At 46.0% G+C, this 16,350-nt stretch overlaps 1 protein-coding gene across 1 annotated transcript; it reads right to left on the bottom strand.

Moving 5' to 3' along the window:
- Positions 1-7,642: 7,642 nt before the first annotated feature.
- Positions 7,643-12,525, bottom strand: LOC310667292 (lysozyme C, milk isozyme-like). Its single transcript, XM_083419129.1, has 4 exons — positions 12,294-12,525; positions 10,697-10,852; positions 9,236-9,314; positions 7,643-7,874 (listed from the first exon to the last, which is right to left on the bottom strand). The coding sequence occupies exons 1-4, from the start codon at positions 12,427-12,429 to the stop codon at positions 7,805-7,807; spliced, it is 441 nt and encodes a 146-aa protein (XP_083275255.1). The 5' UTR covers positions 12,430-12,525; the 3' UTR covers positions 7,643-7,804.
- Between the last annotated feature and the right edge of the window lie 3,825 nt (positions 12,526-16,350).

Here is a 16,350-nt window from a genome sequence, read left to right as displayed (position 1 = left end):
TGTGACGTGTGTTCAACCACACTATCCCCTGGCTTCAGTTTCAACTCATACAAAGCACGTATAATGTTCACCTTCTCTCCGGGCGTGGCTCTATGGTGAATTTGCCTAAGAGCTTCCCAAATTTCAAATGCAGACTTTAAATTTTCCGCATGAGGTAATTGGGAATCGTTTATCGATACCATCAACATGCATCTAGCTTTAGTGTCCATTTTATCATGTTCCCTGTTCTGAGCATGTGCAGCAGCCTGTTGCTCTGCTGTGGCATCTGCTGCAACAGCCACAAACGGCTTTCGCCTCTGGACATAGTCAGCCCACACTTCTTTGGCTTCCAACCAGACTTGAGCCCTCTTAGACCACTGCACGTAATTAGCAGAGTTCAACTTTGTAAAGGGAACCTGGAAATTTTCCACTGCCATTCTTGGGGTCTGCTGCTACTCCCTCTGTGTGCCCTTGCTTCTCTTTCCCCTTGGGATTTGTTTTACTTACTTTTCAGACGCCTCCAGCCTCCTCTGAAGCCTTTTAAACTTTTTTCCTCTGTCTCTTCACTAGCAACCTACCACCGTCCTCTGTTTTTATTAACAAAACAAAAACACAACGGGAGGTCAAGCTAGCCTTTTGCAGCTAATGAAGCTGTAAATCTTCACTTACGCAGCTCTCTCAACTTTCTGCAGTCTCTCAGTTCCTTTAAGAGCTGGATTTACGACTAAGCCGGTCTTCTCTCATCCGAAAGCTGCTTTCACTTTCTCTGCACACAATACAGCTGTAGAAACGTAGAAGGAGCCATAACCTAAGAGAGTTTGTGTAGTGGTCCAGTAAACACTTCTGCTGCGCCACCAGCAACAGCTCTCTTTGCAGAGCATTAAGTCCAGTGCAGAGATTCTTGTTGCAGTACAAGCTTCAAAGTCTCAGCAGCAAAAAAAAAAAAAAAAAAAACGACACAGGGAAGCCTGTCTTTCCAAAGACAGGTTTATTGCAGAAAGATAACAGAAACACCTCCGGAGCTTTCAGACATTTTTGCTTCACGCCCAGCACTCCCCAACAGGCAGAGAAAACAAACACTCTTTATATACTGAGCAACTTAACAACTTAACGAGCTTGACTACTTAAAGTCACATGACATTGCTAATTTGCCAGCGTCTTAGGTTTCACACCCTAACATGAGTACCCTTCCCCTTAGGGTCCCCCCTGGTACATACAGTGCCCCCTTTCCAACAACCCTTCCATTTCCTCAAACCCTCCATGGTTCTCCCTTCCTTCTCAGAGTTCTCTGATTTTAGTTTGAGTGAACTCGTCATTTCTAGTGAGCTCCACCAGTCCCCGTTTCCCAACCAACGCTCCCCCCCCCCACCCATCGGTCCTCGGGTATCACATGTCGTATCTCCGGCGGTCCCTCTCCTTCCATGTATTCCGGCTTACGGGAGAGCGCATCTGCTCTTACGTTTTCTTCTCCCGGTACGTACCGGATCTCGAAGGAAAACTTGGAGAATTCCTGCACCCATTGAATCTGCCTCTGTACTCTGTACTCACGCCAGTGATTCTAAGTTCTTGTGGTCAGTGCAGACCTGAATCTTGCGTTGCGCCCCTATCAACAGATGTCTCCATCGTCGAAACGCCGTGTAGATCGCAAGCAGTTCGCGGTCATATACGGTATAGTTCTGCTCCGATTTGCTCAGCTTCCTCGAGAAAAAGGCACACGGTCTCCAGTCCCCTTCTGTTCCCCCCTGCAAGAGAAGGACCCCGATGGCTCGGTCAGACGCGTCGGTTTCCAACCTCATGGGCTTTGTCAGATCCACATGCAGGAGCTGTTCTTCCAAAGCGAACGCCTTCTTCAGCCTTTCAAAGGATTGCTGGGCACTTTCTGTCCAGGCGAACTTCTTCTTGCTACTGAGACAATCGGTGATGGGCGCTGTCAAGTGGGCGAAGTTCTTGATGAACTTCCTGTAGAAGGTGCTGCCGGGTCTTGGGTGCCTTCCACTCCAGCACCGCCTGCACCTTGCTCGGGTCCATGGCTAGACCCTTGTCCAACAACCTGTACCCCAAAAATTCGACTTCTCGGGCGTGGAACTGGCATTTTTCCAGCTTGACCCACAGCTGGTGCTTATGCAGTCTTTTTAGCACTTCCCGGACGTCTCTGACATGTTGCTCCTCATTGTCCGAATAGATTAAGACGTCGTCCAAAAAGGCCATGCAGTTCTTGTACAGCAGGGGCCCCAATACGTGGCGTATGAAAGCTTGAAAGCAGGCGGAGCCTGATTGTAATCCAAAGGGCATCAAACACCCCCAGGGGGGTGAACATAGTGGTTTTCCATTCGTCCCCCTCCCGTATTCTAATCAGATTGTACGCTCCCCGGAGATCCAGTTTAGTAAAAAAATTTCCCCACCTCACTTGTGTTAAAATGTCATCAATCCTGGGCATAGGGAAGGTCACTGGTTCTGACACCAAGTTTAGGGCCCTATAGTCTACGACCAATCTGGGCTGGTTAGTCTCCTTCTTGTCCACAAAGAACACTGGGCTGCCCCCCACCGCCTTTGATTCCCTTATGAACCCTCTCTTCAGATTCTTGTCGATAAACTGCCGCAACTCCTGTCTGACATGGCATACAACTTACCCATTGGTAGTTGCGCCCCTGGGAGCATGTTGATTTGGCAGTCAAAGGGCCGGTGGCGGGGTAGTTTGTCTGCCTCTTTCTCGCTGAAAACGTCCCTTAGGTATTGTGTTGGCACCTCTCCTTTCATTCCCACTGTCAGCCCAGCCACGCTGGTCACTGTCATACTGGGAGTTCCCCCTTCCAGACAGTGCTCCAAACAGTACATTGACCCAAAGGTGATTGCTGATGCCAGGACACTACTGGGTCATGCAGTGCTAGCCAGCTCATTCCCAGTATTATTGGAGGTCCAGCCAGTGTGGCCACATGAAAGGCGATGGTTTCAGTGTGCCTGGAAACCCTCATTCGCATTGGTGGGGTCTGGTGTGTCACTTCTCCTCCCAGAAGTTCCCTGCCATCTATGGTGTTCACTTGCAAGGGAAAATCCAAAGGTATTAAGTGGAGTTGGTGCTCTAGGGCAAAGTCCCTGCTGAAGAAATTGCAGGAGCTGCCTGAATCCAGCAACCCCTCAACCTTGACTGGGTACCCGTTCGGGAGTTCTAGCACCACTTCTACAGCTATAGCTGCTCTGGGGCGCTCAGGCTGGGGAACTTTTATTGGTTGTTTGCCTGGCTGCTGTCCCTCTTGATTGGCAGCCAGGCACTGTCGTTTCCCTGCGCCTGTTCTTGCTCCTGCTTCTCCTCCCCACTGGCAGCAGCCCCCACCATCCCTTGCCACGCCTTTCTTTGAGGGCAGACCCTAGCAAAGTGTCCTGGCCGTTGGCAGAGAAAGCATTTCTTAGTAGTCTTCCAATCCTTTCCCTCCCTTTTGCGACCTTCACTGGACTTCGAAACACTGCTGGCTCTGCCCCCGTCCACTTCCATTGGCTCAGGAGCCTGGGAAAGCTGCCCTGGTATTTCAGGAATGCGGTAGTCAAGGCAACGTTCCCCTCCCCTTCCCTCACGCTTCTCCTGAGCGCGCGCTTCCTGTCGTACTCCAATAGCAAGCACAGCCTTGGTTAGCTGATCCATGGACTGGGGGCAGGGAGCCCTTGACAGTTCGTCCTTCACAGCAGGAGACAGCCCTTCCTCGAATAGCATCTGCACTGGTTCCAAGTCCAAATCCCATCCAAGCCGGTGGATAAGCATGGCAAAACGTGACCAGTATTCTCTAACTGATTGCCTCCCCTGCTTGCACCCCATCAGCTCCCACTTCGCTTCAGTACATCGCATCCATGGCTTGGAAGAATTTCTTAAGGTCCTTCAGGGCCGTATTCTGCGTGGCCATGAGGGGCCTAATCCAATCCCTAGCCCCGCCCTGGAGATGCCCCACCGCGTAGGCTACTCATTCTGCATCGTCTGCAAAGTCATTATGCTGCAGTTCCAAGGCATACTCTATTTCCGTTCAGAACGCATTATAGTCCTGGGGGTCCCCCCCAAACTTCTGTACCAACCCCGGTACTTTCCTGGAGATGGGGGTGGGTCTGACCTGTGCATCCAGAGCTCGCCTTTCCTCTAGCCTCGTCGAGAGAAGAGCCACATGCTGTTCCAAGTCTCAGTTCCTCTCAACCAGACTCTCCCCTCCAGCTGCTTGCTCCTGACCTCCGGATCCCTTGGTGACGCTCATGCTGTCTCTCCTCCGAAGCTGCGCACAAGCAACGTAAGGGACTGATGGATTGCTGTAATGGTTCTAGGGATTGCTTGTGCGTAAGTTGCCTTTACTCATGGCTAGGCTGCATGGTTGAACCCTTTCTGACAGGACAGCCTCTATTCCGTGGCTGCCTCAGTCGCTGGCAGAATCCGTCAGTGGGCGTTTCTTAAACCGCTTCCAACATAAAAGCTGCTTGACGCCCAGTCTCCTCCCCCGTTGCCTGCGCGAAAGCTTTCTGCACAGGGTGGGCAAAGGAGCACTTGTCCCCTCTCCGCTGGTCTCCTGCGAAGAGTCCTGGAGCCACCTCTCCACTTCCTCTATCTCCTCCCCTTCTCCACTGGTGTTACGCTGATTTCTTTCCCCAGCGTATGGGCTATCCCTTCTCCTACTAGGGCCCTCTCACCTCCTCCCGCTCTGATGGCAGTTCCCTGACAGTTATGTACTAAACTTGGCAAGTAGGATCTTAGAATGCAACAACTGATTAGCCTGCTCCAGGAGGGAAGCAGAATCAGCCAATCAGCCGGGACTCATTGTGTAAAGAATGTATATAAAAGCCTGAGGTTTTGGGGCGGGGAATCAATCACTGTTTTACAAGCATGAAATCACTGCAGGGCTCCAAGTATATTTCAGGTACAATAACCAAATAAACCTACAAGTAGGAATTGACATGAGCAGCAGTAAATAACAATTAGGATAAAGAACAGAATGAAAGTGGGTGGCAAAAGAGGATAGGCAGTATAAATGGAACATTCTCTTAATCAGGAGTGAAACATTACAAATATGAAACCTTTAAACACTTGAAACACAGAAAACATAAATCAAAGCAAGAAGTATATACATATACAGGCAGGCAGCTAGACCTCAATTTATTAATTTTATTCATTATATAGTAAGAGCAGTGGGGTCCTAACAGCAAAGGGAAGGCTTCCAGGCACCCCACTTTTGTGTTTGATTAAACTTCCTCTGATGGGGAAGGGTTGGGTTTAGCAACCATTTTTCCACATTGGGAGTCTTTAAAGCAGGGTCAGCAAACTTTTTCAGCAGGGGGCCGGTCCACTGTCCCTCAGACCTTGTGGGGGGCCAGACTATGTTTTTTGGGGGAGGGAATGAACGAATTCCTATGCCCCACAAATAACCCAGAGATGCATTTTAAATAAAAGGACACATTCTACTCATGTAAAAACACGCTGATTCCCAGACCGTCTGCAGGCCGGATTTAGAAGGCGATTGTGCCGCATCCGGCACCCAGGCCTTAGTTTGCCTACCCATGCTTTAGAGGGTCTGAGTAAATGGCCAGCTTTGACCACTGAGAAAAAAGCAATGAGCAAATGGTCTAAGGTTAAGGCTGCTGAGCAGCAGGTTCATTCTAAACATCAAGCAGCAGAGCTGTTCTGAATATGACAATGGTAGATCTGGCATATCTACCATCACAGCCATAGTGTCTATGGATCCTAGTTCAGGTGATGATGCATATAGAGACCTTCAGACAAGCAGAGCAGCTTTGTTTCTATTGTTTCTATGAAGTGCCTAATACACATTCCAAAGTGCCTGCATAAGAGAGGGAGACGTGCTGTACTACATGTGTCCTAACTTCAATATAAGGAAAGGAATGCAAAGAGATCACATGCAGCGAGGTGCTGCTTAGAGAGAGTTCTTTGTGTGCTTGCTTTATGTATGTGAGTCTTAAAAAGGTGTGAGTCCTGCATCATTCACCAGTCTGTGAATGATGTCATTCCTGATTAGCTTTGTATCATGTGCGTGCAAAAGGGTACTGATGCTGGCAGGCTGGACTCAGATCCAGCTTGCTGCTCAGAATCTCATGTCCTCTGATGTTTTATTGGGCCTTAGAGTACTTTTTCCAGTGTTGAGGCTCATTTATATCATGCCATAGCTCTGAGAACATTTGGAGTGTGGGGACTTTTGGGTGCAGGGGTGCCAACTTGAATAAAATAATGGGAGACCCAAGTAAGCCTTGCCTTGCATAATTGATCACATGACATGGTGCAAGCATGCCATTTGAATGGCAATGTTCATCAACTTGGGGGGCAGCCCCCTCAAATATTTTATTGGGGCAGCCCCAGGAGTTGGCTCTTGTGTTAGTTTGGGTCTTCTATATTCCATACCCTGTCCTCAGCATACTCTCTACATTGCTCTGATTGCCCTAACTGCCTTATATGTATAGAAATATAGAGTATATTTCATTATAGCCATACTTGGAAATACTTGTGGATGACTGTATGATGATTGCTGATGATGTTGCTAACTAATATTTTCTTCTATGCTGTTCTGGAGGGGCCCCCAAACCTCAGAAACACATTTTCAGGGTGCTGGGGGGGGGGCTGAAAACCCTCTTCTGTTGTGTTATCAGATACGTCTATTCAACCAAAAGCCATTTTGCAAGCAGAGTGGGAGCACTGGATTTGACTGTTAGTCACATTTAGCATCTTGCAGACTGTAAATAAGAGAATCTGAAGGTACTACACTAGAATGGGGCTGGGACAGGGACAGAGGACAGGGCTATCCAACAGAGGAGGGGTAAGAGGGGATTGAGGTCAGATGAGAGGTGAAGATTATAGATTTAGTCAGGGAAAGATGATGCTGTAAAGGCTAAGGAGGAGGCAGGAAGAAAAAGGAATTGGTGCCTGGCTGCTGCAGGTTGGCTGTGGACCAAGCAAGAGGTAAAGATAGTTGAGGCAGTAACCTGTTTTTCCTGGCTGGAAGCCATGGCAGAAACTAGATGGCATGGAATCATAGAAGATGTGAGTTCATCTTACTCAGAGGCTGACTACCCAGCACAATTCAGAACCTAGGGCAGGCTTCCTCAAACACGGTCCTCCAGATGTTTTTGGCCTACAACTACCATGATCCCTAGCTAGCAGGACAGGGGTCAGGTCAGGGATGATGGGAATTATAGTCTCAAAACATCTGGAGGGCTGAGTTTGAGGAAGCCTAACCTAGGGAATCACATGGGATGGGCAGCAGAGAGAAAGGAACCTTGCACCATTGAATGTCCTGGGTAAAACAAACAGGTAAAGGCCCTGCTCTGTGGTCCTGGCCTGTGTCTGCAGAAGGGGGAGGCTGGAGTGGAACCCGCTTATGCAGAGCTGCCCCCAGCTAACCTAGCTGAAACAGTCACATTGAAATCAGTGCAAGACGTTAGTCATGGCTAACTGAAGTCACATTTATTTCAGTGGGAAGTAAGTGTAACTAACCTAACCTGGATCCATCCCAATGGTTTTTTCCCCAAGTTCAGAAGAGTACTCGATGCTATCTATATTGACTTGATTCTGATGTAATATTTTCATATAATCTTTGTCTGAATGGAATCAATTGAGACACATTTATAGGATTCAGGAATCTGGGTTTCAGACAGATTCTCTCTCTCTCTCTCTTTTTTTTAAAGGTGTTTGTTAATTTTGAAGATTATCCTGTCATTTGATCAAATGGTCCTCCGGTTTTAGGCCTGCTGCCTTCATCAGTTAGCTGATGCAGGATGTACCACTAACTACCCTATCCAATCAGAACAGCTTGTGGTGAAAATACGGTAATAATAAATGGATGCCTGTATTTCAAGGCTTATTGCATTCCCAATAGAGTATGGAAGGCATAGGATGTAGGCAGTATTCTTCAAAGGGCTTCCTAAAAGAGAAGAAAGAAACAACATTTATGAGAGACAGGTTGGGGCAGTTGGCATTTGCCTTAATAATCTATGTTACCAGCTGGAGGACCAGATCCAGAAATGGTCACCCCTACAAGGGTGACTTTGGACAGAACCATACCTGTCAATCACCTGATGTCACATAATTGTTAGGATTTTACCCCTCCCTATGCTGCAGATAGGGATCACTTGTTGGAGCACCTGTCTGTATGTAATGCATTTCAGCTGCTGATTGTTAGAGCTATATAACAGAAAGGGAGATACACTGTTTGTTCTGTCACAGTGATGTTTTGTTTCAGTGTTCTCTCCGAGGAAGAGAGAGAAAGAGGAGCCATGTTTACTTTGAACTGTTATGTTTGATTTCGTTGCAATAAATTAGGATTAGATGTTACACCTCAAGGCTAACGCTTCTATTTTGGATTCTGCTGGTTGTGTGCTCATGTCCCATCAGTGTGACAGGAGACCGGAGTGAAGAATCCCGGGCGATGCTGCACTGGGGGAAGGCACAAGGCCTCAGCATTATCTCACAACAATTATATCAGGTGATATTAAATTTCAGTCACAGTTTCAAAAAAAGATTCTTTCTTTGCAGATGCATTTTGAATTCAAAAATTATTCCAGCACTGCAAGGTGCTTGGGATTTGGCACCAAGTTCAGCAGAGGCCGAAAAGGAAGAATTGAGAGCTCCAGGTTCTTCCTTTTAAAAATAAGGCAGTGGCCTTACATGTCCCACAACTGATGTCATATTTCTATTTATGGTATCAAGTGATGAACAGGTGGGCATGACTTGGGACAAATGGCCTCTTAAGACAAATGGAGAGGCCTGGGGGGGGGGGTCTAATTAGGCCTGTCAACTGGAGGCTCCCAACTGGAGTTTTTTTGTTTTCTAAAAAAGCACCAAAGTGTAGAACGAGCTTCACACTGTTCTCTTTCATTATTACATCATGTTTCTAATTTTATTCTGAATTTGCACCATTGGATGATATCCATGCACCCATTTACAGATACTCTGCTGTTCCCCACAAGGAAAAACAACAACAGCCACCCCTAAACTCTTTAAGCAGCATCTCTGCCAGATATGTACTAGCTGAGCAGACCATCATGGTGATCAACTAGTTCTTCATTTTGTCTTGCATTATTTCTTCCACCATTTTTCATAATAGACTGTTGTATTGTAAAGGACTCTTGAAATGTACTTAATAAACAAAGAGTATGGGGCTGAAAGCAGTTCTCTTTTCTCTGCCTTGTAATCATAAAACAGAAAAGTTTGTGCTCGATTTGATTATATGATATTGTCATTTATATTTTCATTCTTAGACACTGGTGAGCTGATGCCACTTACCAAGCTAACATCCCATTCTTGCTTGCAGAAACTTTCTTTGCACACTCAACATCATCTGCGATATTGTCATCCAGAAACTCTGCCAGGAAAGTTATTGAAGTTGGCATTGAAGGACAAATCAGGATAGAATAGGGGCTTCTGTTGGTGTATTCTCCACCTTGCTACCTACCATCTGCCTTCCTGAGGTAGCCAAGGTAGTCTCAGGAGCAGTGCTGAAATCCCCCAGGCTCATGGTTCTGAGAGACTTCAACATTTGCGTCATCTCTATCTCACTGGAAGCCACAACCACAGCAGGGCAATGTCCTGTTGGATTCCACTGCCCAAGGCAGCTGCTTCAGCCCACCTGATTGTCTCAATCATGAGTCTGTATCAAGTTACTCCTGCTCCATTAATGGGTCCTTCACCGCTGATGGGAGTGAGACTTACTTGGCCTCAGAAAAATCTTCAGGAATGAAGGACCCATTAAATTGGTTTGCCCCCCCAAAACAGATGGATCCAAATAGTTTCCTAGTTACTCCCATTCCTGTCTCCTGTCACTGCTGCAAGTGATTCTGTCAAAGCTCTGCTTGGTCTTTGAAAAATGCCTCTTTTTATCTTTTGAAGGCTTCATTGTGATCAATGGTTTTAATGATGTGAACGAGTCTAGGCACGAGTCTAAGCTCAACAACTTGGCCCCCCCAAAAAAGAACCTCAACAACTTTTGTGTCCGGATTTCACTTTCTGAAATATGACAGCCTTACATTAGTCACATTGCAAAGAACAAGAAACTGCAGTAATAATGGGGAGGGATTAAGTATTTGAGCCAAAGTTCCCTAAGTCTCCTCCACAAAACCCCTTTTCGAATACCAAGACTCAGTCCTGAAAGATATAAATAACAAAAAAGGGGTGCCACTGAGCATGCAAAGAGTGCCTGACACTCATAATTGAGCAGGCATAATTAAGCCACAGCTTGCGAACCAAAGTATGTTGCTAGCATTCAGGCTTAAGCTCTGCCACATTGTGGAGAACCTTTATGGCTCCACAGGCCAGATCCTTTTCAGGATCATGCCCATGAGCCAAATTTGATGGATGGGTGGGGACACTTATCTGTCAGTCATATGACATCATATGATATTGCATGAGCATATCCGCCCACCGGTCAAAATCCCTTGTGTGGGTTTACCACTTGGGAACCACACCTCAACAGACCAAAGTTGGTGCACTGGGAAGCTCTGAACATAGGGCTGGCAAACTGCTTATTTCTCGGGTCCCCGCTGTTGATGGGGAGGGGAGAACGAAGACTGGAGTTTGCAAGTGACAGCAGTGTGGGGCTTCTGCAACCTTGTTTCAGAGGAAATCGCTTGGCATGCCAAGCTGGAGACCCTGGTGGGCCACAAAGGGCCCCAGGGAGCAGATTCCCACCCCTGAAATAAACAGTTCTCCTTGAGTTGCAAAAGGCAAAAGCAAAGAGTCACCACTTACTCTCACAGTCAATACTGCATAGGTTTTTTGTGGGATGCTTTCCATTGTCACACCACAACAGACCACTCAAATAAAATATTCCATAGTATGGATGGCCATCTGTGTACTCATAGTGTTGCGTGTCAAACTGACTTGCGAACAGGACCAAACACAACCCTGGGAGGAAAGCACAGATTAGAAAGGTAGAATGCTTTTTGTTTCCTACATATCAAGTGCAAAACTTCAAAACAGGAAATTTCATATTATATGACTCAATATTTCAGCTAATTACATTACAGAATGTTACCATTACAGAGTTGCCATATTCCAAGGAGCCAAAACCCAGACAACCCACCACCACCATCGCACATCTTCATCAGGTGGCTGGCATGAGGATGGAAGGGAGAGAGGGAGAGAACATACCAGGAAGGGAAGCGGCTGGCGGGAGCCAGCCCTGTGCTGAGAAAGAAATGTTCCCCGGACATTTTGCCAAGTTCTGAAAATTTCCCCTGGACAACATTTTCAGGAGCGGAATCCCGTATATGTCCGGGAAATCCAGGATGTATGGCAGCCCTAACCATTAACCATTCTCAAATTTGGCATTAACCATTCAAGATTCAGTCTTTCACCTAGCGCAGGTGAAAGCTTTGTTTTTCATAATATTTTTCTTTAGCATAAAACACATATACATACAAAATAGATATGCTAATGATGCTATTTGTTTATTATTTTTATAAATGCTTTTATAAAACCAGAAAACTTAATTATTTACACCAATGGAGCTTCCTCACAAATTGATCACAATTTTAAAGGAATAAATAATCTACTCTTAACCCTTCCAAATTCATTTTTTATGTAACCTGTTACCATGCTTTATGTAATTCCTCATGATAATTTTCTCTATTTTTTTAGAATGATTGTTAATTTAATGAGGGCAGATTTGACGGAGTAGTCCCACCAGCGAATGCCTGAGCAAGGACTTTCCCTAGCACATCTGGGCTTCCCATGCCCCCCCCCAAAAAAATTTCTGGGGCAAAACAACAACAACCCTTGCAAGCAAGTAGAAAGAACTGATAGAGCAATCTGCTTAGTGCTGCACTAAATTCCTCCCATCAGATTCAACTGTTTGCAGGTTTTTCTCAGTAGAGACCTTTGCAAAACTGAATAAATGCACAATCTGAAACACATATTTAGGATGTTCACCTTTAATAACACTTAATAAACAAACCACAATGGTAGAACCTGAAAACTCTCTTTTTTATCTCCTTTACCACATAGTACCAGAACTGTTTTGCTCTGTTACACTCCCACCCCAAGAAGTAAAAATCACAATTCTGAAAATAACAGGACATTTTTTGAACATTTTTTTTGAAAATGTTCTCAATGCCCAATTTTGTTTCTATGGGCCCATTTTGAAAAAGTGGCACATCTGCAAATATTAAACTATGTCAGAGAAATCATAAACATTTTAAAGGACACTCTAAACATCAAGAAAATAATGAATTACAACAAACTCAATCCATAAAAAACCTTTAACAAAACCATAGCAGGTGGCAGTTAAATTGGACCTAAATTAATTCAAAGAAGCTAAAGGGAGTCAAGCACCTAAATAACTCACAGTGTCCTACTCCAATGTTGTGGTAACCATCCAGTCCTCGTCTTATTAATTCATCTTGCAGCTCGCATTTTAGATACTTTTTGGACTCGGATGCTAAAATGAGTAGGCAGAGGAAGGCAAGGTTCAGGGCCTTCATTACCACAGATCTCTAAGAAGTAATATGTCCAGAGTCTTGAGAGTTTTTATAGCTGATGGATGTAGACTTGGCCGGGGTGTCCAAGTCTACACCTCTTTCTACAGTGAGGGTCAGCAAACTTTTTCAGCAGGGGACCGGTCCTCAGACCTTCTGGGGGGCCGGACTATATGGGGGGGGGGGGAATGAACAAATTCCTATTCCCCACAGTGCCCCAGAGATGCATTTTAAATAAAAGGACACATTCTAACATTCTACTCATGTAAAAACACACTGATTCCCGGACCATCCACGGCTGGATTAAGAAGGCAATTAGGCCAGATCTGGCCCCCGGGCCTTAGTTTGCCTTAGAGGCTTAGAGGTTGCTGAGTTGGTGCAACAACAGGCTAGAATGTCCCTAAGCTGCCCGTGTGTGTGTGTGTGTGTGTGTGTGAGAGAGAGAGAGAGAGAGAGAGGGAGAGGGAGAGAGAGAGAGAGATGTTGTCTATGTTAAGTATAGGTTAACAATAGTGACTCAATACCCATTGAGCCAATCACCCATCTCCTACTACCCTTCTGAGAAAAACCCCACCCCACCAGATAAGGGTCTGGTGACTTCTGCTTCAGAGTATCTGAACAAGTGTGCATGCACACAAAAGCTTATACCAGAACAAACTTAGTTGGTCTATAAGGTGCTACTACAATTTTTATTTTTATTTTTTATAACACTAGTGCTTTACTTATCTTTCCTGCAGAAATTGTTATCAGGGGAGAGCTTCTTTTGACAAGAATGGATTTTCATGCAGCAGATTGCTTCCCACTATTAGCTCCTATTTGCTGACCATTGTAATCCATTAAGCATAAATATGCTAAACAATACATTCCATAAATATACTGACTAGATTGCTCTGCTACAAGCTAGCAGCATAGCAGTCTAACTTGGGGCAGTAGTATGGCACTTCTGGCCCACGGACCTCATCAAGGCAGATCTCCTCACCTGGCCTGCAAGGAACCTTCAGTCATGCCACACCCAGCAGCCTGACACCTGGTGTCATCAGCAATTGGGCAGGTAAAGACTCAGCTGGGTCAAAGGGAATTTGTAGGCACAGGCTGATCATCAGGGCTTGTGAAGTGCCTACTGGAAACATTTGTCTTTCAACAAGCCTTTTTAGTTGAGATATATGCCAGTCTGAATGCATATTGTGTTTTAAAAGATTTTTTTTAATTGTTGTTTTCCTCCTTTGTGAGAGAAGGCAGGATATAAATTTATAAATAAAGAAATTATTATTATTTATTCCCCACTCATTGGGGGTTGCCCCAGCCACTCTTGGCAGCTTCCAACATAATATGAACACAAAACTAAATATAAAACATTAAAAACATCCTGACACAGAGCTGCCTTCAGATGTCTACGGAAAGTCGTATAGTTCCTTGACGTATGAAGGGAGGGCATTCCACAGCACAGGCGCAACCACTGAGAAGGCTCTGCATGCTTCCCTGTAGCTTCACCTCTCACAATAAGGGAGCCCCGAGAAGGCCCTCAGAGCTGGACCCCCATGTCCTGGATGGGGGTGGAGACGCTCCTTCAGGTATACGTAGTTGAGGCTGTTTAGAGCATAGGTCGGCAAGCTAAGGCCCGGGGGCCAGATCCAGCTCCCTTCTGGATCTGGCCCGCGGATGGTCCGGGAATTGCCACGTGGATCAGCGTGGGGATTCTGATTGTTTGGGCTGTGCCATTTCCCTCCCCTCTCCCTCACACACACCGCGTCTACACCGCCTCCCTCCCTCCTCCTGGCTTCTTCCTGCCCTGCCTAGAGGAGGAAGGCGGCTGGGCTTTGTTGAGCCACAGTTGGCTGAACGCCATTTTAAGCAGCCCCTCTCTGGAGCCAACCCTTTCACGCCACTCGTCCTGCCGCCGCCACCAGCCCCTGCTGGTAAGCAGCTACTGGGGTTTACCTGTGCCTTCTCTGCTGTGGAGAAGGGAGAGGAGAGTTGGGGGGGGATTCCCCCCAAAAAACAATATAGTTCCCACAAGGTCTGAGGGACAATGGACCGGCCCCCTGCGGAAAAAAGTTTGCTGACTTTAAAGGTCAGCACCAAAACCTTGAATTGCACTGGTCACTGTAGTTCGCCCCTCACAGAGTTACAGTTTAAAGCAACCCTTAACAAATTACAGAAATCCTTGAGGGAAATAATATGCTTTTAATGCTTATGCACCTTGTGTCTAGTCTGCACCTGTAGAATGCACTTTGCACTTTTGAAAAATGGTTTGACCGGATATCAAATACCCAGTTCCTCATTTCTGGCAGCATGGTTTGAATTAAAGGAGGAATCAAGGCCACTGTGTTCATCCAAATAGTTTTCTTTCTCCAACGCAATAATCTCATTTCTTTCTTCTTTCTAAAGATAAAAGGCAGATACAATGATATTCCCTTATACATTTTTCTTCACCATTTCCCACTGACTTTCCTGCGGGATGAAGAATGGTTTGTTCTCATTTTAAAAATCAGCTTTGATCCTCATCTGGGAATTAGGGTCAGCTAAAAGGATGCATTTGATCTGAATCATTAAGAGTTTCTATTCTGGATGGAGATCAGAGAAGGTCAGGATGACAGAAACAATGTTCACGATAACAAATTCACAGGTCTGCACCTGCCTGAGTATATATTGAGTACTTTTGTGCCCACAAGCCAAATGTATTTAGGGAAACAAAATACACCTCCCCCACAAACACCTGCTCACAAACACATTTAAAAGGGTATAAGATGTTAATCTTTGACTACAGTGAGACGGAAAGAGAAAGTGTAAGTGAGCAATTGTTAGGCTAATCTGCTTTTAGTTCTGGATGTCACTCGCTGCTCACAATAAACCACAATAAAAATTGCAAGAGGATTTTGAACACGCAAAAAGCAGCTGTGACATGATAACAAAAAAATAAAGTAATGAATGTGATGTCAGTGAATCAATAACAACATTAACAAGTTTACAAATATCTATGTATATTACCGTATTTTTTGGCCCATAGGGCGCACCGGCCCATAGGACGCACCTAGTTTTTTGGGGGGAGGAAATAAAGAAAAACATTTTTATTTCCCCCCCAGGCACGGGGCTGGGGAAGCCCGAGCTTCCCCTGACCCCAGCCCCCAGAACAGGCAGCTCTCTGCAAGCCATGGGAGAGCTGCGCGACTTCACGCAGCCCTCCCACGGCTTGCAGAGAGCTGCGCGAAGCCTGGGGGCGCTGAGGGGTCGGTGCGCACCTGCATTCGCCCCATAGGTTGCACACACATTTCCCCTTCATTTTTGGAGGGGGAAAAGTGCATCCTATAGGGCAAAAATACGATATGTAAATATATATATATCTTAGAATAAAAAGCTATTAAGATTTTAAATATTATTTATAGCATTTATATACCACTCTTTGGTTGCAATTGCACAACAATTCAAAAACATCAGCAAATTAATAATGATGATAATGATGATAATAATAATAAATATTTTATTATACCCCACCCATCTGGCTATGGTATAAACACATATAAAAACATAGTAAAACATCAAACATTAAATACTTCCCGATACATAAAAAGGTAAAGGTACCCCTGCCCGTACGGGCCAGTCTTGACAGACTCTAGGGTTGTGCGCCCATCTCACTCAAGAGGCCGGGGGCCAGCGCTGTCCGGAGACACTTCCGGGTCATGTGGCCAGCGTGACATCGCTGCTCTGGCGAGCCAGAGCCGCACACGGAAACGCCGTTTACCTTCCCGCTAGTAAGCGGTCCCTAGTTATCTACTTGCACCCGGGAGTGCTTTCGAACTCCTAGGTTGGCAGGCGCTGGGACCGAGCAACGGGAGCACACCCCACCGCGGGGATTCGAACCGCCAACCTTTCGATCGGCAAGCCCTAGGTGCTGAGGCTTTTACCCACAGCGCCACCCGCGTCCCGACA

The sequence above is a fragment of the Podarcis tiliguerta genome, assembly GCF_965153285.1.
Source record: "Podarcis tiliguerta genome assembly, chromosome: 17".
NCBI lineage: Eukaryota > Metazoa > Chordata > Lepidosauria > Squamata > Lacertidae > Podarcis > Podarcis tiliguerta.
Note: the sequence above shows the minus strand (reverse complement) of the source record. Positions and strands in the feature narration are given on the sequence as shown.

Excerpts from the sequence above, each read along its gene's own strand:
- LOC310667292 (XM_083419129.1), bottom strand. The coding sequence starts at position 12,429 with ATGAAGGCCCTGAACCTTGCCTTCCTCTGCCTACTCATTTTAGCATCC. Across the intron at positions 10,853-12,293 it reads CAACATTGGAGTAGGACACT|GGTTGTGTTTGGTCCTGTTC; the intron begins GTGAGTTATTTA and ends CTTTCCTCCCAG. Across the intron at positions 9,315-10,696 it reads ATGCAGTATTGACTGTGAGA|AGTTTCTGGATGACAATATC; the intron begins GTAAGTGGTGAC and ends CTTTCCTGGCAG.